Source organism: Anoplolepis gracilipes, chromosome 17 (genome assembly GCF_047496725.1).
Source record: "Anoplolepis gracilipes chromosome 17, ASM4749672v1, whole genome shotgun sequence".
NCBI classification, from domain to species: Eukaryota; Metazoa; Arthropoda; class Insecta; order Hymenoptera; family Formicidae; genus Anoplolepis; species Anoplolepis gracilipes.
The window spans coordinates 5324543-5352402 of NC_132986.1; the positions used below are offsets into that span (position 1 = coordinate 5324543).

Here is a 27860-nt window from a genome sequence, read left to right on the forward strand (position 1 = left end):
TTCTCCGTGAAAAGAGAATGTAATTGGGTAATGTACCTATTGCTCGATAATTGTAAATTGCTCGGTTCGAGAATGTATATGTTCGAGTGAAACTCGCCGTCGATTTGAGGAGGTACTTGCGTCTTTAAGGTGCTGATCCGAAGCCGGGACCAATAATTTAGACGGTTTCGGGGGATCCCGGCAATAATTTAACCCGCTAGGGAGGCCTAAACCGGCAGCTGCGCCACGACAGCAGGCACGGGGCGACGGTGTCGCGATAAACTCTCATAATTCACTTATGGGATATCCACGGCGTATCAGCGTCTCAGTTCCCGCTTGCTTCGCAATCGCGCGCGCTTAAACGCCAAGGAAGTCTTCATTGAATACGAGTGCGTATTTCGTAACATTTGTGCATATACCCTACACACGCGCAAGCATGCTATTATTCATGGGTATGCATTGTGCGAAGTTGTGCTTCGCGAGATCTACCGACAGCAGGGACGGTCTTGGAGGATCATGTAGGTCCTGAAAAAAATAGTAATAATTATATATAAATGAAATAATAATTTATTATAACAACAATTTAAAAAGAATATATAATTAATAACTAAATTATAATTATTAATTAAATATATGATTTTTCGTATAATTGATATTTTGAATGATGGATATTGCGACTTTGTGCGTCCGTACATATACAGACACTCTCGTTTTTTCTTTACAAAAGTATGTTTTAATATTTTAATTGTATGTATGTGTATGTAAAGATAAGAAAAAAATAATAAAAATACAATAATAAAGAGAAATGATAAAAAAGGTAAAATTAATTTATTATGATTTAATTATTCTTATGAAAGAGAGAGAGAGAGAGAGAGAGAGAGAGAGAGAGAGAATCGGAATTTTAGTATACATAATTTCAAGTACGAATATTCTACTGGGCCCCTTCTTGGAGCAGCCCTGGCAGAAACGAACGGCAGACGTAAATTTCGGTACAATCCGCCGCGGGATAGGCGGATAATTAATTCTATGCAAAACAATGCCACATATGGGTTGTGCGTAAGCTTCAAAGAGATTGCAAGAAAGTTAAAAAATACGTCTGCACGCGGTGTAACCTATCTTGGGATTAATGGGATAATTGCGAACGTACGATGGGGAATTCAGTCACTGTCTAACTATGCCAAAGTGCTCTTCGCGTCATTAGAATGCATGCGGTGAAGAATAGTGCCTTGCAATCTTAAGAATTTAATGGGAGGAAATTCTCTTGCGATTTCACTTTTCTAATTTTCACAAGGCGATAGGAAGAATTAGAAATTCTATTTTCTTTGTGCATTTTATAGAAGTTTTTCTTTACTAATTACTAGAAAACGTAAAAATATAAAAAATGTATACCTTGTAATTTTTCCCTTACCTTATATTATAAACAATTAAATTTATGAATTCAATCTACGTAGATATCGATAAATACACCAACTTTTTATCTGCTTTTTGTTAAGTACGGCGATTTCGCTTAAAAAGTCGTCTCGAGAAAGTTAATAGTTTGTAAACACGCGAATTTTTTCCGAGCAGGTTGGATATCATTGCGCTAATCCAATTATGAAGACAGTTGCGGATACATTATAATGATCCCTTGTGGCCGGAGATACGTATCGTATCTCCTCCTCTCATTCCAAAACTGTTCCTGCGTCGTGCAACGTGCAATCTGGCGGACGGTGATGACCGGTGACGGTGGCAATGGTATGGCGCTTGCACAATAGATTCGGTTTGATACATCGCCGTACGGCACCATTAATTTCGTGGCCTCCTGCCCCACAAGGCCTCCCTCCCCGTACACACCCATCTCGTCCGTTTAGATTGCTATTCTCCGTCAAATGTCGTTCGCGTTAATAACTCATCCAAGTAAATAATAGCAATTAACGCCAATATAGCTCGAGAATGTTGCCCGTCATTTACTCAGATTTCAGTGTTGTTCTAACAATAAGCGCAATTTGCATTTATCTCGAAAAAGCGAGAATGATTTTTTCTGTCAATGAGAAATAAAACGAGACAGTTGTTTGAAGCCTAAACGTTTCGCTTTAAAATATTCGAAGGATTTTATTTTATATAGGTATATATATATATATATATATATATATATATATATATATATAAATGCATTTATATAGATTTTCCACATAGGGATTTATGACAATTTAACGCATATTCCTGATATGTAGCTTGCATTCATGTAAAATATTTCTCATATTTTAACAGATACTTTGCGTTTTTTATTTGCAAACTCAATTTAATAAACAAATATAATTCCACAGATATATTTTCAGAACTTTTATAACTATATTTCCTAACTATATTTTCAGAATTTTTATGAAATTGATTATATTAAATAAAATTGTGTGTGATATTATATATGTTGAAAATGGTATTATATATCCTGAAAAGCAAATATTGTTTCAAACCATTTTTTATATACGTACATTATATTTTGCATTAATGGAAATTACTGTGCATTGTATATATATATGTTGGATCGATAGTGGAAAAATGCATATACGCGTTATAACAATGCGAAAAATTCAAGCACGTTCTGACGTACTTTAGGTAAATCGCGACGCTCGTTTCAGTTGTACACGAATGTCCTCGCGAATGTTCTCGAGAAGAGACACACGTGATTTGACTTTGAAGTTATTCTACGCATGCCAAGAATTTCATACGCGCACAAGTGACCCGACGTCGTTCACCGAAATGTTCTAACAAACTATATGACAACTACGATTATGGTATTACCTGTTTTCTAAAGTAGCATTACGTAAGATAGTTGACATTATGTTAATACATTCACAAATTAAATAACAATATATTTTTATCAAATTATAATATAAAATTAATACAAAAATATTATGTGAGACTGAGTTAATAGAAAAATATAATAGACCAGAATGTGCAATATTTAAGAACCTTTATTGCCCTTTTTAAATTTGAAATATTTATTGGTTTTTTTATACACCATAATTTTTTAAAGATATATTATATTTAGTCAAGGCTGTGTGTGTTCTTTCTTTATTTAAACTTTAGATTTACATTATTTAAATGTTTAAACAGAAAAGATCTTCCGTTACCGTAAACGTTTTAATTACCGTTCAATTCAATAATAATCGCAGCGACGTTCACCTTCGACGAGGTCTTTACAAATCAGGCATCGATATACTAACGTTCACTCGTTTCCATTTCAGGAACAATGCCAACGTCGTTCCGCCCACTGTATCGGCCATGTCGAAGAAAGAGCCGCACGAAAACATCGCCCGGATAGCGAAGCGCTATCTCGACGATAACATGCAGCAGGCGTGGATCAATCCTCGTCTAATATCGATGGTGAGTGAATATAAATGCAATGATTATGCGCCGGGCGCACGTGCGCCGATCCGTATCCATTATACTCGGCCGCGCTGGGGGACGGGGGGAGGGGTGAGGGGGGAGGGGTTACGCGCGCGTACTTTCCGAGCCGGCCAGCAAATTAGTTTGCGGCGGACTTCAACATTGGGAAAGTTTCGTGATTAATTTATTGGGCGGGAATGCGCGCACACACTACATCCTCACCGCTACACGGAAGTCGAAACGCGGCGAGTTTCTAACTCGCCCGGACTATTTCTGCGATTTCTGGTTAGGGAGCCAGGACTGCGCGGCACGATATATAGCGCGGGAGATCTTTTGGAGTATCAAGGACAGTGCAGGGATTTTCATGGCACTACTGCTGGCGGAAGGAAATGTCTTTACGATATCGTGCAACTCATCCTTTAGAGATGGAATACGGCTGCAATAAACTGGCGACATGTTTGTTGCGGCATTTTGAAACAAGATTCGATATTAAACGACTATTCGATTTTTGCGTCGCGAATAATATTTGATATTTAACGCATTTTATTTGCGATTAATATTGAAATTTTAAATAAACGACGTGTACAAAGTATGATATATTGGATGACTAATTATAAGAGAACGATATTATATTAGAGTATCTTCTGAGATTCGGATTTCAGTTAGGAATAAGACGAGATCGTTTTGTTAGAGAATGTATGTTTAAGACACTTTTACGAGACGGCAATGATAGGCATGTTAGGTTTCAAGTATTTATTTTTCATAAAAGAGAAAATGTGTCTTGATTAACAATCTAGAGACTGTTACGATTTCCGATGTATAAATATTGAACGGATCTTACGCTCCATTACGATGGACAAGTAGTTGGGTCGCTGTTGCTGACGTTTCGAATATTGCAGAAATAAATCACTGAGCGTAACGCCCGGTCGAGTGTCTCATTAGAGTTGCAACCGAGCCACTCAAACGTTCCGCATGGTTTTGATTTCAAAGCTGGCTTGCAGTCAACACGGGAGCACGCGACCCAAATATGTTTTCCGCGAAACAAATTTTACAATAACGAATGAATGTCTAAGTAATTGTAAATCGGGCGATCTAATTATTATTATTATTAAGGCTCTTTCTTTTTTAATGTTTGCTTTTCAATAATATCTCGTGAAAAGCGTACAATGAGTGAATGATGAAAAGATCGCATATCATTCAAATTTTTTTATTCGCATTACCTCGTATTTCCCACTTGCTTTTTCATAAAATTTTTATACATTTTGCAGTGCACAGAGTTCAAATTATTATATGAAATACGAATAATGTAAAAGCATAAAATATAGAAGCATAAAGATATACAAATAACATATACATTTGTTTTATACAAGAAATTTATACAATTTTAGTAAAAAACTTATCAAAACATTTTTATTGACATACTTATTTATCATTGATCAATGTAATGCTTATTGCATTGGAAATTAATTAACTTTTATTACATTAATTTAACATTTGTTTAATTGTGTATAAAAATGTATTACATAACATTGTACAAAGTAGTTATTTAATTTATTTTCTAATACTGACACTAAAAGAAAAAAACGGCATCGTTAGAGATGATTTTTTAGCTTTGTATATCTCTGCACTTCCGCGTGTAAATTCGGAGGGGGGGGGGGGAAGAGAAAAGAGAATTATGCTGACACTCCACATACACGGTGATCAGTTATGTTGTCGGCGGCTCGACGCGGCGGTCATAGAACTATACTTGGGACAGGTAGAACGAGCGGATAGGTCATTAAGCGAGCCAATAACAAACTCGTGATTCGCATAACCCTTCGTTACGTTCGCGGGTGCTATTAGCCCGCGCAAGGCGGCAATCATTGCCGGCAGGTAAGACTCGTTTTGTAAGGCGCCGAGGCAGGTCCCGGTCGCGAACTCATTATTTCCACTCCCTCTTGCCTTTCTTTTTCTTCTCCTGCCTTTACTTTCCTTTTGCGGATCTGCTCGTCGATGCTCCTTCGCGGCACCTTCTTCGGTCTCTTATTGCCACGTAGTAGCAACCTTATGTAATGTCTCAGTTGCGTGTCTCTCCGCGTGCAGCTTGTTGCGCTGATGACTCGGCTCTGCGTGCACACCTGTATAAAATAGCACGCGACGAGACTTTGGAAAAACATGAGGTGCTACAATGCGCATTATCACGGTATAACGAATCAGGAATCTTGCAAGTCAGGTCTCAAATGCAAACATAGAAGTTAAAGTTTAAAGATTTACGTATAGTCATGATGTGAAAAAAAAAATTATTATTGATACTACTATTGTGCTTTCAGGAAAACGAAGCACAACTTTAGCTCTAAACCATGTTTCCAAAAATTGTTCCAATATTTTTTAATTAAATAAATAACATATTAAATAAATAAAAACATACGTTTAAAGTTATATCAAATGTGTGAAAATACTTGAAAAAGTAACATCTTTTAAGATATTTGATAATTTCCGATTTTTGACTGATATTAAAAATGTATATAAATTAGATATATCATGTACTTACAATGACCGAGTATGCTTCACGTGACGTTCTAATCAGGAATAAATAGAAAGATTTAAAATTAAATACAACAACGGAAGATTCTCCGTCTGTTTCTTCCTTGTATACTTGTTTCTCGGCTTCAATATCCATATTAGCACGCGTATTCATCGGGATTACGAAGATTTACGATCGTTCTGTATTACTTATGTCCGGCGGCTTTATTAGCATGATTGGTCGCTCCAAGGATAGATCGCTGCGCTTGCAACCGGATCTCGTTCTCCGGTTAAGAGCTCGATATCTCGATCTTCTTGTCGGTGCGATGGCTCGTTCCGAGCTTGAAAGAAGTTGTTCGTTCGACGCCACGTAGTTACTGGTGCTTCGTCTCAGGAGCCAACGACACTATTTGTAATTTGTTACGAGGGTCGCTTCGTTATGGTCGGCTTTAAATCCTTACGATCTTGCTGTCGCTGCCCATGGCGACGGGCGACCCGCCCTCTCACTAAGTACCGAGCCTTCGAGCGTAATCCAAACCTCGGTCTTAATGAATTTTCTGATTTAATAAGAGAGCGCGTGTGTGAATGTGCGCAGCCGACACCGGAATGTTACTAGTGATTGAAGAGAGGTCGCCAAAATTCAAATCATTTGCATGCGTTTATCAGCTCGTAATCACTTCGATAAAGCTTGTTAAGTACATATGCCAACATTTTTAATGCGTAATGCAATTTATATTTATTGATTTTTATAAAAGTAATAATGTCAAACTAGTTTTTATACCAAATACAACGGACGGATTTTGTTATCGGAACATGAATGTTTGAACGTTGCTTTGTTTTTCAAACTTTTTTTTTTTTAAACAGATTTTTTATAGATTGCCTTATACATTGCAAACATTAAATTTTCAATGACGACATGTATAAGTATGCAACTGATAAAGAGAATTCATTAAAGAACAACTTGAGCAGACGTCTCATTTCTCGACTCATCCTAACCGTTTAATAATCTCGAAAATTTTGACGATCAGGGAGGGCTGCGTATTCGTGCAGACGTGTCTATATATATGCGTATAATACACACAGGATAGCTGCTTGGCATCTTACCCGATGATTCTCCCGAGTGCCCTGCATTCGCCGTCTCTAATAACAATAATAATAAGAAGGGACGGAGGGCCGTTTTAATCAGAGGGTTTGCCCGCCTGACGTGATTAACTTAAAGGACCGAAGGAGAGGGAAAGGGCGGATACCGCTGTCATTTCAGGTGTTTATCATATCAGTGAACTGAGGGGTTGCGCTCCGTCATCCTGACTGGAGGATAGGGTGAAATCTTGGATTTGCGTATACTTTCATTTAGTTTCGTTTCTTCTTGTATATTTTCCTGACGGCATCTTTCCTCACTTCTCATCCTTGTTTCATTATGAACCGTTCGAGCGTGAAAATGTCCTTTTATTTTATCGTGATCATGCTTCGTATGAAAATGATGCGAGGGTAATACAGTGTTAATTCGCCAGCTTTATCAAGACAAACAGAAATATTGGCAAATAATTCTTTTTGTTAAAAAAAAAAATAGTCTGAAAACATGTATTTTGTATTTAACTGCAGTTGAGATAATTTTTCACGTTCAATTTTTTTTTATTATTTTGTTATTAAAAAGATTGTTTTATTAGAAAAATAAAACAACTCGGGAGAATGCGAAACGTCAGGCGTATTTTTTGAGACTGAGTACTTTCTTCGTTCTGTGGTAAATATCGATTTTTAAGGCGGATATGGTCTTACCGCAGGAAACAGGAAGGGAAATGCGTGACCGTGCCTAACTCACAACGCCACTCTTCCTTTTAGCGTTGATGTCACGTCTGCAAAATTCCATAGAAGAAGCTCTCTCATTTTTCTCTCCAATTTCCTTGCTCTTGCTGATCTTACGCCTCACCCTTTACTCTAATTAACAGGATTTTCCGCGAGTCTTTAAAAGAATCGCCCTCTGGTAATAACGATACGATATCAAATACCATAAAATGACTCAATTGCCGAGCCGATTCAGATTTGTAATAAATTTTCTGACGAAAATCATTGTGCGATCTCTTCATCTATGTTATCAGCGAGAAACTATAAATATTATATAAACTAAATGTGAAAAATTTGATTTGTTATTCTCTTCTCATTGTTAGCTGTAATTTAGTACATTTTTTGCGTTTAAAAACATTTCTTTAAAGTTAAAATTTGACAATAGAAGATAATATTTATGTTGATAAAATCTCTTTATTATTCAATTAGAAATTAGAATTATTTTTGACACTATTTTAAACTAGTGAGTGTGACATAAGAAGAAAAAGATAATGGTGATCGAAGTTGTATGTGCGCAGATATTTCTTGTACAATTATACGGCTCTTCACACCCAGCGGCTTTTACATCAAATAGCGCCGGTTAACGTCGACGAAGCGGAAAAAACTGGTTGCTTCCGAGTCGGAATCTTTCGTCGTCTCCGGAGGATTATTTTGCGACGAGACTACTCGAGTGATATCGAGAGTGTCAGTGTATTTTCTTCGACACGGGATTACTCGTCAAAGAATTTTTCACACGGATAGTGGCTCCGATCGCGATATCGATAGCATTTTTGTAAAAATCATGAGATAGCTACGCTTGTTTTATTCCCGGATCAGCGGTGTCGCAAAGCGAGTGCGAATGTATCGGGTGCTTTATTCGCGTCACAGGAGAATTTATAGACGCTGTTATATATCGCGATAGCTTAGTCCTTCGCGAACAAAATTATTTTCTCGATAATTCTGAAATGGAGACTTGATTTCACTTCTCGAAGAAAGTATAGAAAAAAAGGGTAGGAATATATAAGATAGAAATTAAAAATAATAAAATATGAGATTTTCAGATTAGTTAAAAGTTATATAATGGAGATAATCCCATATTCTTATTTTCTGCTCTAATAAATCAATGATTATTTGAAATTTATTTCTCGTGAGATTAAAGCAGCAATACCACTTGGTAGGTCAAAGTTTATTGAAGACGTTAGCGTGGCGTTGGGAATAGAGATAAGCGCGACGGTAGATAGGAGGTTGCTTTAATATTCGGCTTTGTTCGCTTCATTAGCGCGGCACAAAAGTGGCTTAAAATAATTGAGTCTAGCCCGGGTATAATAGCCATTCTGATGTCCCATTGTTGCCGGGCTTCGGACTTGTGATTCGCGGCATTATCAATGGGTGCTTATTTCCTCATTGTGCCCGCGTCCATTGTTTTTATTTAATTTTTCAACCCCATCTATATACTTTCGGTCCCCTTTTCCATCGTTGTTGTCGTTCGTTCGCGCATCCGGCTATATCGCGATCGCTGTACGATGGTAACGAAAAATTGATTTATCGTCGGATAACCACACGCGCGTCTTAAAAGTTTTTATGCCAGCGAGCATTTTTGCCGCTTTGCCGGCAAGGAATGATTTATCATCGGAAATTTCTTTATCATTCTTCTTGCTGATCTAACCGGGGTACAACGTCTTTAATTTTCAACCGTGGACAGAAGGAGCGGATTCGTAAAAAGCCGATGGTAACCGGACGATTATATGCGGTATATCCCCTTCTGGGATATTGCCAGGGATATTTCTTTAACCGCGACTTTGAAATCGATTTTTCTTTAACGATAATTTAACTGGACACTTCATACTTTTTTATCATATTTTTATTTTTCACATTGATAACATTGTCTTCAATCAAGCTTGGAAATTAAAATTAAAATTAAAATTTTATTAAATTTCAATTTTTTTAAATTAATAGTTAATACTTTTAATAATAGTTCATAAAGCAGATTTTATTTTTTAAGTCTTTAGCGCTTGAACTGCACCACAAATTACAGTCTAATGTAAAATGTCGCATGTAAAATTAGCGTTGGAGTCTTTGCTGGTTTTTGTTTTCTATTTCCTATAGCTTCTTTTTTTGTTCCGTCAGAAAGACGCAATGATACGCATTCTTACGCTCAAGCTGTGCAGGTCACGCGCGCACCCTGAGTTCACCGTCCTCGGCGCAACACTCTGTCTGTGTTTAATTGAATTTTTAACGCGAACGTTTCATTTCGTCGGCGTAAATGAAGACAAAGGTCGCGCTTTTTTAATTATCACATTTTACGAAACGAGATAGACCCACCCGGATATCACTAGCGTTTCTTGTCCGCGGGAGCGCCTCAAGGGCTGTTACCGGGTAAAGGAAAAAACGAACCAAAATAGCGCATTTAGTATGAATTTGCACTTATAACGAAAGGCAGAAATAGTACTTTCAAGTGTTTTTTTCCCGAAAGACTGTAATCAGTAATGTTATTAGATGAGTTTAGATTTATTTTCCTTATTGAATAGATACAAAATGTGGTATAAAAATAAGAAAGAAATTTATGACATTGAAAATTACGAGATGCGCGATAGTTTTATTTCATCAGAAAACTAGTATTTCACACGTGTCATTACCCGTATAACAACATGAGATAAATATGATCATTATTATTAAGATAGTAGCAGCAAACATCAACATCATTATTTTTCTGACATAAAATATAAATTATTCTTTAAAATCTTTTTAAAAAGAATCTCTCAATTTCACTGATATAGTTTTCAAAAACTTTCTGTTTCTCGTCGCGTATATCGTGCAGGAAAAGACAACATTTTTCGTTGACCTTTCCGGTAATATTCGGTCGATGGAATCATCGAGTTTATGGTAATTGGCTAAACTCTTATATCTTTTTTTCGGTCTTCTCTTCTGCTTCTTCATTCTTATTTTATTTCTTTCCACCTATTATCCTCGCGCTTTTCTTTTAGCCTCTCATTTATCGTACATCGTAAACCTCCGCGCGAAATATTATAGTCTGTTTTTATGTCCTTTGTACTATAAGTAGATATTTCTTTTTTATCGTCATACCGATAATCAAATATTATCAAGATTATATTAGTTTCAATTTCCGCGGCGTTGTATCGAAAAATGAGGTTGCTTGCGATAACCAGAAGGAGCGACAAGTAATCAATGAAACTTTAGATTGATCTTGTACAATTAGCGTCTGAGAACGTACGCCTCTGAAATTCGCGTTGACGTTGTTTTCGTAGCTGTACGCCGCAGAGCTGCGGCCCGTTGACAGCTTCTGGATTTTGGAGTAATTAATAACGAGAAGTCGTGCGCATACGACTAGGGTGTAAACTTACTCCCTCACGGCTCTTCAATCCCTTTTCGTGACGGACGGCAATGTAAATGAAACATGGGGGCGAGACATTTTCTTATGACTCCGTGGTGCACAGTCTATATATATATATATACAATACATACATACATCTACACACACATATATATATATATATATATATATATATATATACATATATTTATATTGTTTTAATAAGTAATAAATTTAATATTTATTTCAGAGAGAGAGAGAGAGAGAGAGAGAGAGAGAGAGAGAGGAAAAGAAAGAGAATACAATATATTGTTTAATCTTTTTTATGTTTTTTAGAACATTATTATACATATTATATAAGTCCTGTATTGTTTGCATTAACTTTAAAATTGTAGTGAAAAAAGTAAACAAATATTAAATATTTTCACACATTTTTAAATATGTTTAAACATTATTATTATTATTATATTATACAATTACATTTATCACACACATAAAAAAAATAATTTTTATGATTAATATTTTGCTGTCATAAACTGTTGTGGATGATAAAACAATTTTGATAATTAAAATGATTGCTTAGAAAATCGAATTTAGACTCGGCGTTTGCGGTGATCGATTTGTAAAAGTACGCGGCAGGAGTGCACAGGGTTACATGGTGGTGACATGATTAATATAATCCGCGTCCCGAGGCGTGCTCTAATTCGTTCAACGACCGATTGACTCTCGACACGCTTGCCATAATCCCAATGCCGCTGTCGGCGACCCCTCGAGAAATTGCCGTGGAGAAACTCTTGGTCCCCTTTCGCAGTCCGACGAATCGCATCGGAAAATCAATCGAAATGATTCCGCACTCGTTCCGCCGCGGAAATACACGGCCATGTTGCTATTATTCATCGACGTCATACATGCAACACCAGCATAATGCTCCGGATATCACTGTGGAAAGTATATTATATTACTCGACGAAAGAGAGAGAGAGGGATGAGGAAGAGGGAAGACAGCGCGTGCACGCTCGAGTAGCAAGTTTGCGCGTGAAGGCATAAGGGGTAATATCGTGGAACGAGGGATACGGTCCGCAAATCCCCCATGATCCTCTCCTCAATGCGCAGCGCAGCATCTTATGATACCAACCTCCGAGCCTCTAGTGATCTCGGTTTAATATTTATAAACCGGATATATGGCGTGGCGCATACCTGCGCGTCTCTCACGTACATATATATATATATATATATATATATATATACACATATATACGCCAGAACGAATGGTGCACTTGCCGCCAGAGATTGACTCGATCTCGCCCTACGTTTTTCTAACGACGTCGTTGAGACCCTTAGCTAGTGCGATAAGATTTATACGTTGTCGATATCGATCCTTTGCCTTGTTTCTTACGGGATTTTTTCTAAATTTATTATTGTTTATTTTGTAATTTTGATAATTGTTGGAAATTGCTTACGTTGCTTATATTTATTAATATTACTTTTCACACTAGTTTCTGTAAAAAGATATCGACGTTGTTCGAAATCGCGAATGATAAACACGCGAAGGTTGCGATTGTCCGACTATGAAATTAATGTTGTACATTTGCAAATGGGAATACGAAAGATTCGAAAACGGAAGAGCTTGCGACACAATCTTTATGGTGGCTTCCAATCTTCAGGAAACGAATTCCCGATCTTGCTCTCGCGTACGATTTCGTGCGATGTCAACGACATCGGTCGCACCCTCGGAAAGATTCGGGTCATTTGGTAAAGTGCTACTTTGTGTCACATAAAAAAAGCGTCGGCGTCCCTCACCGTCAGGCAGTTACTTCCCAGTCAGCGTTTTCCAATGGCCAAAATCTTCGTTCCCTCCCCCCTCCCCGCGATTTCGGTGGTAAAGAAGGGCGGAGAAGAATGGCACGGAATAGTGTGGCGTCCCCGATTTTGGAATCTGCGATGCTTTTTTTAAAGATACACTTGTTAAGAGAACGTGTTTTATAAATGTACTTTAATACTTACAATCAATTCTTTTAAATAGATAGTTAGCTGTATAATTTAAAACTTATTTTACACAATAATATTGAACAATTATAATGGAACACATTGGCGTCGATGGAAGATTATAGTTTTTATGACGATGAAATCCTCTTCTTTTTTTCGGATATTCTCGTCGGCAAAATCATTTGGAACTCGGTTGGCATTATAATCGCGAAAATTCAGCGATTCAGAACAAGACTGGTCGCTGTCTCAACCATCGACTTCGCAAAATTCCCGCGGGAACTTTTCCGGAATTTCTTGCCGCGCAATCGTAACGATACGCCGAAGAGAGGATAAAGGGAGACAGATAGAAAGAGATGAGAAAGGAGATGTAAAAAAAAAAAAAAAAAAACGCGTGGCAGTTTAATCGCTTCGGAAATGCATAGTGCGTTGTCGGGGCAATAAGTTATCCGTGGCAAGAGAAAAGATTGAGCAAGGGATTTCTGCGGGGGTGGATCGAGAGTGAGAGAGAAAGGGGAAGAGAGAAGCTCGACGTGGAGCGCCGTTAATTTATGGACTTATTTTTCCCGGCATGCGGCCGCAATTAATCCTGCCCTTTAATTGTTCCGTAACGCGGCTCGTGGAAAGATCTTTCGAACTGATTAATCGGACTCGGTCACAGTTGTCGCCGGGCAATTTTGCCGTTGACGAAAGATGATTCTGTTATATAAGAGACGATCGGTAGCAGATTACTGGGCAGAGATTCCTACAAAAAGTTTCAAATAAAAAAAATCTTTTATTCTACGTTTCTAAACATTTTATTAATTATATGCAATAATAATATTTAACATATTCCACAATATTATTTAAAATTAAATATTTTATATAAGATATTGCAAGATGAATCACAAAAGTTTATCTATATTCTTGCAGCAATACGAAACCAATATCAATGTAAACTGTTATAAAGATACTTGCGTATTTAGAACGAAGGCTATGGTTGAATGTGTGCTTACTTGAAAAGCACAAGCACAGATTGCCCTAAAAGGTTCGTTGCTATACATACGCAAGTACACACGCGATGCGCTGCAACTCTGTAATTACACGCGTACAGTTGCCACACGATAACAATATCCTCATAACAAATCTCCTGCGGTAGTGAACGGTAGAGAGTTTGCAGTTATCGCTAAGGAACGGGTAGCCTTGCCAGCGAGATCGTTCGTCTGTCCGCCTTCTATCAACGTGCGAACTTGCCGGTATTAATGAAGTCTCTCGGGCCGAAAGCGAACGTATCGAGTTGCAATCTCATCCGCGTATCGGCTTCTTTTCCGACCGACCGTCTGACGAGAAACAAAGCGGCCGTAAATCCTCCCTCGCCTTCCACCTCTGAAACTCCTCTTACTTCCGGAATGGCGGCGGGAGTGTTTTGGGCGGTTGCCCGCCACTTGCCGGGAATATATCCGAGATTCGCGTATCTTTCCGCCCCACTAATTTCAGGGTCGGAGAGAAATGACCGTGAAACAGCGAACGATACGGGAGGAGCGTAGAGATCGTTAAGTGTATTAGGAAACTGTTACTTCTGCGACAAACCACGTTTTGCGATCCCTTGCGTCGCGTCGTGTAGTAGTGGTTCCTTCAATAAAAAGGATAAAGACGGAAATAGAATTTTCACAAGTGCTTTTATAGATAACAGAATATAAATCTATGAAATATACAATACACAATATTTAAATATCAGAAATAAAGAAAATTAATATAAATTGTTTTATATATAAATTTTAGCATAATTTGACAATTAAAAAATATAATAATCTTACAAAGTTAAATGATCAAAAGACCTATTTTAAAGCAAAAGAAATAAATAATAAATGATAAAAATAATAGATAAAAGTTTTATAATATTATATATTTATATTTATATATATTTCTATATATATATATATATATTTTCTATAAAAAAATATACGAAAAATATTACAAATATTTAAAAAATATATTCTTTGTATGTTTTTAAATATAAGTAATAATAATATATAAAATAATACACAAAGTTGAGAAAGACATATCAAAATTATTTTTAAACAGTAAAACTGCAAAAGACGCGTCACTACATTTCTTCCAGGGTTGATATCCTGCCGCAGTCTCAAACTGCAAGAACTCTCATTTTACCGTGAGGTAAAACTCCTCCTTCTTATAAATCATACTTCTATTCGGTTGGTTAACCCGGGTTGCCTGCCGTATCCGACGTCAATTCTCCCTCCGCATCCCCTGCGGCTATGTTTATGTGCCATTTGCTGGGAAAGTGAAATAATCGTTGTCGTCGTACTTTCGTTGTCGACGCGCTTGCCATTTTTCCTCCCCTTAACCGTGGTTGAACCAATATTCCTATTTTTCCGTAAGCCATTTCGTCCATTTCTTGATTCGCTATGAAACTTTCCATCCTTACCAAAGATAATCAGATAAAAGAAAATTGTTTTATTTCTACATATCGTTCTATCATTTACAACAATATTTTTTATCAAGCAAATTATAATATAAAATATTAATTTCTTATGTAACTATTTAAAACTTAATACTATTAAAAAGTTTATATTTTTTTATTAATAAATTAATTTTATAATTATTAAGTAATAAAAATTAGTTCAATAATTTATTAATAACGAGAAAAAACTGTTAATTTTTTTTTCATAAATATAATGTATTTTCATAATTATTTATAGCACAATAGATTTATAATCGTATTTGAAAATTTGTAAATAATTATACACGAATTTGCGATTTTAAACGTACAGTTCTTTTCGTCGTTTCCTCGCGAGATGAAATGATATTCAACGATTATTCTGTTATATTTTATGGTCCATTATACGCAGAATTCTCGGTTCCACACGCTCCTGCCAAAGTGTCGGGCGCGTTATTAGCGAGTAATATGCGCGATAAATGATTTTAAATGAGTTAATATTCACAGTTTCGATATTAAACTCCGCGTGGCGTATCGGAATTCGTTATAGGTCCAGAGAATGTGCACCAGTATCGACAAAACTTCCTCGCCACTCTCGAAACGGCCATGGGCGCGAGGGTCCTCGGACACGATATATTGTGGTCGGATCGACGTGTGCTCGTCGGATTTCCATGTTCAGGAATTCCGCCGGAATTCACAGTCTGTCTCATTTGCGACGATTTCAGCCCAGTATGCCACTTTTTTCCACGCCGCTGCGGTTTTTCCTGTAAAAGCTTGACATTCTTTCCTTCGAGATTCGGTCGTTTTTACACGTCGCGATACCATTGCTCAATTTTAATATAGTGAACAGTAAGCGAAAATAGAGTACGAAACTCTTATTCATATCGAGATACGTTCGGGACTTTGACAGCGCGATAAAGTTTTAAAACTTACTTTTAATTTAATATTAAAAAATATGTGATAAAGACATGAGTAAATAAACATACACAATAATTATTTAGTAATATTTATCATATTTTTATTACCATAGTTTGGCATAGATTATACATGCTACACCTTAAATAACTAATGTGGGAATGCGGAGAGATATATGCATGTGCAATAATTTAGAAATATTGAAGCGTTCAAAAGATCCTTTGGCAACCTCTTTGCGTTATTTCCACTTTAATAACGTCGGGTCGCGGATGTGTATAAATTTCAGAGCGTACGGCATTTAAGAACGCACACTCGTGGTTCCCACGCTATCGGCATGTAACTATATATGCACACGCTTGCGATTCATGACGTATTATTGTATATGTCTCGTGAGAACATCTTTCATACATGCTCATTTTGCGATGAAAACAATCATTTTAATAACTCACTTTTATCAGCGAGCTTTTATCGATGAACATTTTTATGTATATTTTATGATAGCGATTAGCTTATCAGAAATTTTTGTTGAATTTTAAAGATTTTTCTGAGAAATAATTTTTAAGTAATAATATTGTAATTATAATAATAATAATAAGATCAAGCTGTTGTTTTTTTACTAAATTGGTTTGCTTTATGAAACATTTATCTTTTTACAAAATTGATTAACATAAGATTCTACGTTTTTCTTTAATTGTTTTTTCCATTCAATATCAATATATAAATTTTAAAGAATTTTTTGCCATTATACATTATATTGAATACTTTAAAAGATTTTAAAGACATAATTAATTATTTTCATTTATAACATTAGTAGCTGGGGAAAGTTGCAAAATATGAATGATTTAAAAGAAGTATACTTTTCGAGACTTCGCGTCAATTACTTTTTAATTGTAACAACACCATTGGGTAACACGGTGTGGATTTGGAGAGAGATTCCGATGCACGTGATTGGAGGGTAGCCGTTCTCTACTGCTCCATCCTCTCATAACCGCGGAGTTGACGGCTGATTGAAATGTTAGTGCGCCCCCAATCGAGAAGATGAGTCCCCGAAATCAAATCACGGCTTCGACGAGGGTGGATGCACGGGCGGGTTGGTAGTTCCCTGTGCCATCGTGCTGGCACGAGAGAAGGAAGAGGCCGTGTGGAGATCGTCATGGCGTTTGTCTCCCAGGCCATTAAGCAGTATTGGAGCTCGCTTCCGCCAGGAAGATCAAATCTCCAGCGACTCGTTAGAAATGAGAACGGAGTCGTTCTTCGACTCGTGCATCCAGTGTTCGTCATTTCATTTGCTCGTTCAGGAAACGTCGCTTCCGCCAACCGATTGTCATAGATTATAGATTTTACGGGATCTATGCAAGCGAGAATATCGGTAAAGTAATGAAATCAGTAAAAAACAAGGAAAATCTAGTCTAATGGCACATTTCTCAAGAACGATTTCGAAAATGCTCAACTATTATACTTAACGTGAAAAAAATCTGATAGGAAACGCATGTGGAATCGTTTTACCTCACCGTATATCGGAGGATAACCGCAGCTCTTATAGCGTGTTTGATCCCTCGCACGCGTTGGTCACGACTCGATCACGTACGGTCACGAGAAGCCACGGGCGGCCACGCGTCGCGGTCAATGGGGAGGAGCGCGTGTCAGGGTACAATTTGTCCGAAATGCTTTGGAATCGCGAGAAAGGGACCACCCGGATCGATCGCATTAACGACATTTTTACGTGATACGTCGCCGCGACGCGACGTCGTAGAATGCAGAAGAAGGAGCGCTCGTTCACTCGTGCGGGCCGAGAAGAAGTCGTGGAGGGGCGCGCGCATTTAGTTAATCAGATTAGCGCGGGTAATTAGAGCGGATCCCCAGAAATTCGTTCGTGAACTTCGTTCGCCATGGTAATTAGCGATAGCAGTTCGTTAATTACACGCGTTAACGAGAGGGGCCGTTCATCGGCCGCGCTGCATCGGCCGCCGGCTTGTTTTCTGACGGATCCGCGAATCGCGTGGCCGCGATTTTACCCGCACCTCGTAATTAATTGTCGCGAACGCATAAAAACTCACCGCCGTTACTTCCGCTCGAGAGAAGCTCAGCGGGGCGCGTCCGGAGTAGATATTTCCCCCGCTCGCCTTCCCCGTCAAACAGGCGATAATAAACAAAGAGAAATTATTTTTCCCCCTTTGACCGGCGCGGCGCGCAGTCTCTCGTTTTGCTTTATCGTGTCGTCCTGATCGTTGGGGGCGGAGGGGGGGGGAGCGGGGAGAGTCGTCGTTGGGGGAAGCTCTGTCGCATCATTTTTCTTTGTACGTCGAGAAATTAATTACTTTGTCTAATTATCGTGAGTCGCGAATAATAGTGTCGCAAACGAGGTCTCAATAAAAAGGTTTTTATCGATAACATTGTCAGCATCGATGAGGATCTTTGATACATGTTAGCGTGATGAAAGTATTTCCAACATTTATTCTGATATTATTATTATTTTCATATCGCGATTACTAATATCATATTTCGGAATATTGATGTTTTTGTTGCATATTTATTAAAAAACAACGTAAGTAGTTCTTATATATTTTGTACGTTTATTTTTAAATTATATAACATTATAACATAATGTAGATTCTCTCTATGCAGCTTCAGAGCTTAAAACATTTATGCAAGTCGCGTGTCATGGCACGAAGAAGGAAAAGGCGAGCTGCTTCGTTAGGAAAGTTGTTCGCACATATACAGCGTGGCATCTGACGTCCATTATGCGCCACTCGCGCGCATTAGGCGAATATAATATACGCAGAAAGGCTTTCCTTTTATGCACGTCTGTCTCCCTTGAGCGCCGCTCGGGGAAAAAAACAAAATAGTCGTCTCGGAAAAGTGAAAAGACGTAGTCTACCTCCTGTCCCGAACCCTCCTTGAGTAACCGAAAATAAAAGAGTCCACTATTACGAGAAGGCTCAAGTTTCGAAACGTTGCGTGCAGTATAAGATGCGAGTTACTTTCTCGTCTGGATTTTTGCTTAGTCGGTAGTTTGAGATTGCGACGCCGACGTGAGAAAAAAACCATGCTTTATGAGGGCTATAAATTTTCTCGTAAAAGCCCTAACCAAGGTATCTTCACGACGGAAATCAGTATCTTTCGCGTATACAGGAAGTGTATAAAGCTGCTCGGTATGTTTGTTAACGGTGAATAGTAAATCTAAGAAATTAGAAAATTTTTACATTATTGCAAATATTTGGTTGCTTCTAGTGCCTCTGTTATTTTTTAAATATTCTTTTTGTTTTTTTTTTTTAAACGTTCGTAGAAGACAGCTATACCAAATACATTCCCTATACTTTCTTATCTAGCATTATCGTCTTCCAACATTTGTTAGCCGTAGATCGATTGCGTCTGCCGCATCTTGTGCAGCATGCACATCGGTCAAGTCCTACCGCGCGCAAGGCGTGCTTTAATTAAGATTTATAAGCAGTTTCGATACAATGCGACGTCTACCCTCGACGTACAGGAGACCGATCGGAAACAATTTTCTCCGGTCCTGGGGTACGCAGGACGTAAACCATTCCGACACTTAACGCGTTCGGAGAAATCGCTCTTATCGCATAGAGAGCCATGAATTGGGATCTGGATGGATACGGTGATCGAAGAAGCGTTTCGCATAAATCCACAGTGCACTTTAATCAATGCTAACAATCCGTTTATGGCATGGAGGGTCGAGCGCGTTCGCCAAAACCGAAGGGCGACGATGACCTTTTCCGGATTTGCGAGGGTCAGTTTTCCTCGTGCTCGCGCACGAAATTGCGTTATCGAAGCGAAACTCACTTCATCAGGACGATATTGGTCTGTCCTGTTTCTTGAAAGAAATTAAGTCTCACCTCCATTAATGTTAATTCGATAAAATGAGTGAACGATTGCATTGATAACTAATCTTTTTAAATTTTAAATTATAAAACATATATATATATATATATATATATATATATATATATATATATATATATGTATATATATGTTGATATGTTGAGTAACATAAATTGATTGAAGTGGCTGAATTCAAATTAATCGTAATATAATTAATTATATAAGATAAAATAAAAATTAAAACAAAAAAAAGATTAAAAAATCCTTTTAACTCACGCTCAAATATTACAGAATTTTTAATGAGGTCCAGAGTGTAATCCGTTATAATTTGAGTTCCCGTAATCGAGCAAATTTATATCTTTGCCACGGCAAGAAGTTGGAACGAAACTTGACGACAATCGAATTAACGTGGCTTTTATTAAAAGCCAATTAAAGTCTGAAGGCGATTACATTTAATTTATGGTTAATTTATGGTTTGTTACGGTTAATTTATTGCTCGTCGTAACCATTATTTTCGCCTTAATGTACTTATTGGAATATTACGAGTAGCTATATCTCACGGTGATTACTTTTTTCTACATTAGGCAAGTTTACATCTTTCTTTCTGCGAACTTCTGTTTATTTTGTAATTGCTTTCTTTCTACAGATTAGTTTATAGATTTCTTTTCTCCTTTCTTATAATGGAAAAAAAGGAGTGGAGTGCAAATCGTTACAAACAGGCCGAATAAATATTGCAACTCTGATGAATCATTCATGTATCTATCAATGATATAGTAGCGACACATCACACGTATGAAATCATAGTAGAAATATTATCATATATATCTTGTTTTTTTCTTTACAATACATATATAAATTAGCTCTATAAATATATTCTTTACAATATATGTATAAACATATATATAAACTAGTTTTATCACGAAAATTAAATTAATAACGTTATTTTTTACATCAGTTTATTTCTCAAATTAAGAGATTACTTTAATATTGAATTACAAGTTTTGTCATTTGCGCGATTTAATTTAAACTTATAATCGATATTATTATTAATAACTGTTAAATAGCTAATAGTTAAATAGTTGAGCGGATTTTTTGTAATATATTTGATATTGTAGTCTGATTCCTGTAATTATATCATTCCCTGGAAGAGCCGACGACGGTGTCGCGATGCATGTTTGCGGTGTGAATGAATTTGGCGCACTTGCGTTTTTGGTTACGGCATGGAATAGCGCGGTGCAACGAGGATGCGGTGGCGGTTTTAATTACAATGCAATTTTCCTTGCGGTGCCCATCCCTTTGAAATACCGTTAGGCTTCCACTCGAATACACGAAGCAATCACGTACTGTCTAGGCGAGGGAACGTCTCTCGTGCCGCCGCGACGTTTTGATCCGCGAAGATTAAAGGGGTCCCACCCTCTTTCTCTTCGCCCTTAACGTTCCCGCGTCGTCACTCTCGTGCCCTATCGTGGTGCAACGTGGAATTTGGCTGGCATGACTACCGCAAGTGCGTAAATATGGCAGGAACGACGCTAGCCGTCTCGAGTTCTTTTTCGTTCCCTGACTTTGAAGGGACTCCTCGCCACTTGAGTCCACAGTTTCATATTTTTCACTGCCTAGTGACGATCCCATCCCAGTAGATATTTGTAATTTCTTTCTAACATTAATGGTTTAATAGTCTCTGATCATTTTCGTGAATTATTAAATATGTAGCAATATGTAAATTAATTGTAAGTTTATTTATTAGAGTTATCTGATTAATTATTCAATATAAAATATATATATAACATATATGTACATGTAAAGATTTAGGATTTTAGATATATTATACAATAGATAATTGTATTTCTCATTGATGACGATACTTTGTCACGCGGTATGTTTTCTATCCCTGAATGCGTTTTTGCAGTCCACCCTCGGGCCGGAGTGCCGTATAAAACCCATTTACGATCCAATCCGGTCTGATAAATTCCAGAAAACGTACGAGTCACGGACGGGATGCGTGTTGGGTATAGGGAGGATGCAAGAACTATAATGGATTATCGAGGGATGGCGTTCGGTATTCGAATACCATTTAGGATTAAAACCCATCAAATTTTCCTTCTTCCTGTTAGCGCGAAAAGACAGGAGCATTTTTCTATCTTTATACGCATTTGTTTGTTATTACAGTAATTAAGACTTTTGTAATATTTTTTTTTTTGTGCCGTTATATATTAACTTTTTTCATGCTCTAACTTTTCAGAATAACTGTACTTTATTAGGATTTTATAAATTTTTATTTTTAACTTATATATCCTTGTAACTTTTAATTGCAAAAAATATTACTTTTATGCTCGTGTTTGATTAAGCTCGCCGATCCAAATTTTATTGTAACATAATTTCAATTTGTTGAAATAAATTGCAATTTTAAACAATTATTTTTCAATATTTAAATGGAATATTTTATTAAAAACTAAAATGGGTTACCATATGTTTTACATGCTTGATGTATGTGTTCCAGTATTTTTTATCTGTGAGTTGACATTTATCAGATTTCTTGGAGGCGCGAACAGTTATTCGCGACTTTAAGATCCCGTGAAATTGGGCCGTGACGGAGAAGTTTGCTTTTTACGACGCCCGTTGCTTTCGCGACCCTTCACCGACGAATAGAGCTAGCCTACGAATGCCGAGTAATTTCTTTGTCGTCTTTTAGAAACGACGTTCCCCACGTATAAATCAAAGAGCTCGTAAGGGCGTAATGATTCAACGGAGAGCTTTTGTCGCAGGCGAGTGGCCTTTCCTCTTTGGTTTTTCGCCGTGATGCTTTATATCTCGCAAAGAACTTTCATAATAATTCTGCGCTTTTTAATATCTAGATAGAATCTGTTATAGTAAAAATCGAAAGCTATAAATCGACAGTTTTTAATAAATTTTGCATGTTGGACAATTAGTTGGATACTTAAATATTATAGGTCAAATTTGATTTCAATATTTTGATGTGATTACATTTGATATTATAAATTTTTTATTAGGTAAATGAATTTTACACATTTTCACGTGCAGCTGGTTTAACAAATTTTGATAACAAGATTTATCAATATACATTTCTCATACATAAAATTTAAGTTTTTACATTCTACATTTTATTGTAATTCACTTATGACATGTTTTATTTTTACAGTCTAAAGTAATTAAACGATTTATATATTTTGTCTTTAGAATATTAAATTTGATGATTACTACTATTACGGTCAAAGATTTCATGATATCGGTATTAATGCCCGATATCACATTTCAATCGATATTGTGTTCTTAGTAAGATTATCCTTCCTACGACCCCGATCGACCCTTACAGCATCTTCCTTTCCGTAACATGCACAAGACGCGATCGCTGGATGATGGATGGTGACGCAAAACTTTGGCCACACTAGACCGCGCTGAGCTCGAAAGTGGACAACGAACGAATAAAACACGCTCGATACGCGACGTTTTCGTTTCGAGCTCCGACGTAGGAGGAGAGCCGACGCTGACGTTCCCATCCGTCATGATGTCGTCAGACATCCAACGGCCCTTCAACCCCCGGAACTACGCGAACCCCATGTGCGCGCGTTGCCGGCGTAATCGTGCACCAGGTGCCACACTGACGTCCCTTAACGAAGGACGCGACTCTTCTCCCTCTGTCGTTCTTCACCGTTCTCTTTTCTATCTCTTTCCTTTTTACAGTTCTCTTTTCTTTTTCCGGCAGAAGAAAGCAGTCCACAAACGGGGCGCTCTTAACAAGCAGCGGAAGGGAGGCGCTCGTGCTATAAAAGGGACTTTTTTTGCTTGTTAGATTGTTTGCTCGCCACGGTCCTTGCTCGGGCCCGGACGACGACGTCTCCGCCTTATCGAGATTGCACCGGTTACAGAAACGATTTTTTGTCGCTCCTGTTTTAGTGATCAGTTCGATGGGGTTGAGACGAGAGGTCGTGAGAACTACCATCATCATTAGATCTTGTTATTGTCCTCGTTGAGTATAATTCTGTATAATAATGCATTTTAAATTTTGTGATGATTTTTTTATATTATTGATTATAAATTACTTTGACGTGAAATTAAGAAAGAGTAACTTTTTAATATACTTTATAATTTAAATAGAAGAAGAAATCACGCGTGCAAATTTGTAAATTATTTTAATTTAACATCCACAATATTTGTTTTTCACAACACAATGTTTTTCTATGAAAGTAAGACATTGTCGAGAAAAATATAAAGAAAAAGAATAAAGTATAAAGAATTATATATTTAATATAAAAATACAAAGAATTTTTATTTTTATACATATAATTTCATACGAGTTTCTGTGAATACAACAACATTCATTGTCACTTATATTTCCCAATTATTACGTGTAAGCAACTCTTTCCAATATTGAAGTTCCAATCACGCAATAATTCCATTTTCCGACGACGGAACGATATCAGTCGAGCAAAATAGATCGAGATTAGCGGAATTCTTTAGCAGGTCTTTAATTTTTTCTGGATACTTCTCCGCGCGCGCCTGTCCCGTCAGACTTTGCAAATCCTTTGGCCAAACAAGCGGCGAGGATCTGGCAGGTGCCATTTGCCATTGAAATCCCGCTGCCATTAGAGACGTCCGATCTAAATCCCAGTGGCATTTGCGCAGCGGATTGTCGTCTTATCCGAATGGCCGTTTCTCCTCTTGGAGGCCGGGCACGCTGGGCCCGTCTGCCCTCTTCTTCCCCATTTTCTCCCTCGCGCATTTCGCTCCTGTTATTTCACTATTCGTCCTTCCTTGCGTGCGCGCTCTCGTCGCTCGGCCGGTCGATGTGGAACTTCTCCTGTGACCGTTTCTGGCGGTGAACGTTACCCTGTTAAGATCCGCAAAGCAAACAGCGACCGGCAGATAAGAGTGTCCTTCGGGAGCCCGCCAGGGATAACATAGGGCTTTAAAAGGCTCGCAGCGTTTTCGCCTACGACATACCGCTGCGTCCTTTCACCCCAAATTCGAAGTTCAATACGCTCGTCCGCAAATATTTTCGAAAATTCTCATCAGCATCGGACGGCAGGACGTATTTTTATCCGCGCGAGCATTATTTTTTTAACACATTAATCTAAAAAGCAATTGATGCTCAATTTGATGATTAACTTATAGCTGTCTTTGATGTTATTATAATATTTAATCATATATCTATTTTAATCAAATGAGAGGAAAAATAAATATTGTTTCATTAAAAATAACTAGAGAATTTATTAGAAAAGATAAGATTATAGAAAATGTATCACAATATAGTATGAACACATGTCTATACTATATTGATGAGAAACGTGAAAATTGCGTTAAGTGAGCTTTGACGGATTAACCCTTTCTCCCGATGACAGAGTGTGGTAAACTCTTCGGTGGAGAATTACTCTGTACAGAGACAGAACAAGTCAAACAACTCAAATGACTCTCGACAAATGAACGTTAGAGTTTGCCTGCTCTTACCCCCGCGAAAAGTAAATACCGTTTGGAAGTTATGTAGTAGTTGATTTTGCCCAACAAAGCTACAATTCGATTGCTCAATGTTACTGCCAGCCGCACGTGTTTCACGTTCTGTCTTCTCACCGCGCGCAGCTTCGCAAAATGCTAATTTAACTGCCTATCGATGTTTGTATTTTGTCAAATATAAAAGTGCTCGCAACAATTCATGCACATATAACGCTGTTTTATGTGAAAGAATATTTTATAGCTCCTTGTATGTGTATGTGTGTGTGTGTGTGTATATATATATATATATGCATGCAATTTTGCCTCTTTGCATGCATTAGATAACGTCGTCGAGTCACATTTACAGGGTGTGCTCGAAATCGCAAGTTTCACAGATCTTGAAAAAATGCAGAGAAAAATTGTCGTTTATTTCATAATATTCATAGTATTATTAACTTTTTATTTTCAATATGATCGAACGCGAGTAATAAGTAAATGTTTTCAAAAATATAAAATTTTTATTATTCAAACTGTTTTCAGTAGAATTTATTTTAGCATAATTTTTATTTTGCATTATTTCTCTCTCTCTCTCTCTTAAAGAGATATTTAATAATAAAAATTAAAAATTTGTGAAAAGTTAACATGTGAAAAAATCTGCTTGACTTCTGTGATACTGTGTATATTCACATATTTCTTATAAATTCTTTGAGGTTTTTTGTATAGAACGGCATCCATTGCCAAGGAAGCCATTCAATTTCCCTTTCCTCAGAATTGTATTCAATTAATTCTTAAATCCACGTAGTTGCTGAAACTGTTGTGTGGAGATATATATATATATATATATATATATCTTTTTATATCCATGAATGTGTGTATGTGTGAGAAAGAAAGAGAGAAGAAAGGCAGAGAGAAAAACAGAAATAGTGCTGGAAAAGATTGGGTTGGCAAAACATCCGAATAATTTATGTCTTTATCAATTGAACGAACAATATAGAATCGCATTAAACCGATTGTTCCGTCGTGAAATATTTCGGTATATATATTATTTATTATTTATTTATTAATAATTTATTAGTTATTTAGTAAATAACTGTCATTAATTATTTATAGTTTTAACTGATCTTTTACCGCTATAAATGCTATATACGGACTAAAAGCAAAAAGTGTTGAGTAAACGTTGGGTTTTCATGCGGATCGACCTCACAATCTTCATTTAATGGAAGGAAAATAGTCACCTGGACGATCGTTGACGTGAGCTTCGCGTGGTTCTATCGGAGGCATAATACGCACAATCACCTCGCTAATCAGTTAATTGCGTGATTTTCCGTCTGTGGAAAAACAAGATTAGATTCGAAGGGAGAGACGAGTGCACCGTTTCGCTTCGCAATGCGGCGAAAATCACGCTATCCGGCTGTATCGTTAACATAGATACAGAGGAATGGCGCGCCATATGTATGTGGTAACCATCGTTGTGTACTCTATTCGTGGTCGATAGAAGTGAATTCAGCAGTTTATTATCATTTCATTATTTTAATATAATATCGCGTAATTATGTATATAAATGCCAATCGATTTATACATAATCGATTTATTTATTCGTGGTAGATTGATAAACGAGGAATACGATATCGTCCACGCACAACATTCGAGGGGAGCAATGCATTCTTTAACATCCCATTTGATTCGTTATTTAACTAGAAGCATTAAGCGAACCATGCTCGCATATCGAGTGAAATGTTTAACGCGATGCGACAAATTTCATTATTGAAACTGCAGCGCATTGCCGCGATAAGGGCGTGCAATTTTACACGGCGCGTATTATTTTGTCGACGAACGCCACGCAGTTTTGCTTTATCTCACGCAAGCGCGTAATATAATGGCGTCTTTCAAGATCAATCTTCTTCTCACCTGTCCGCGGTATTAGAAATAGGGGATCGTTATTCTACAACTCGTCGTTCTTGCTTTGTTCCGTGACTATTTTATATGTACGTGTACCCATCTTCCCCTTCTGTACTTTTTGCAGATTTTTTACTATCTACGTTCTCATTTTCGCGGAGGCGATGATGCGAGAACCTTATGTGTCTCGCGATGATTATTCGGAGTGATCGAGGGAGGTTTTCCCGGGTGCAAACTCAACCGTAAGAGATTGCTCGGCCTCTATATCTTTCAGCGCGATTCTCCAACCTCGTCCGTTATCCACGAATCATCCTTTTGTCTGGGCTTTTTCTCTGGTCGCTGT

The 27860-nt window shown here is 37.3% G+C and overlaps 1 protein-coding gene across 9 annotated transcripts in view; it reads left to right on the forward strand.

Annotated features, from left to right (window-relative positions):
* Window positions 1–27860, forward strand: part of LOC140675269 (uncharacterized) — a 337048-nt gene that overhangs the window by 84596 nt on the left and 224592 nt on the right. For all 9 annotated transcript variants that reach the window (XR_012048353.1, XR_012048354.1, XM_072909579.1 and 6 more), the window contains one exon: window positions 3207–3345. Coding sequence is in view for 7 of the 9 variants with exons in the window: in XM_072909579.1 (XP_072765680.1) it covers window positions 3207–3345 (139 nt within the window). In the remaining 2 variants the exon portion in view is untranslated. The remainder of the gene's footprint in view (window positions 1–3206; window positions 3346–27860) is intronic.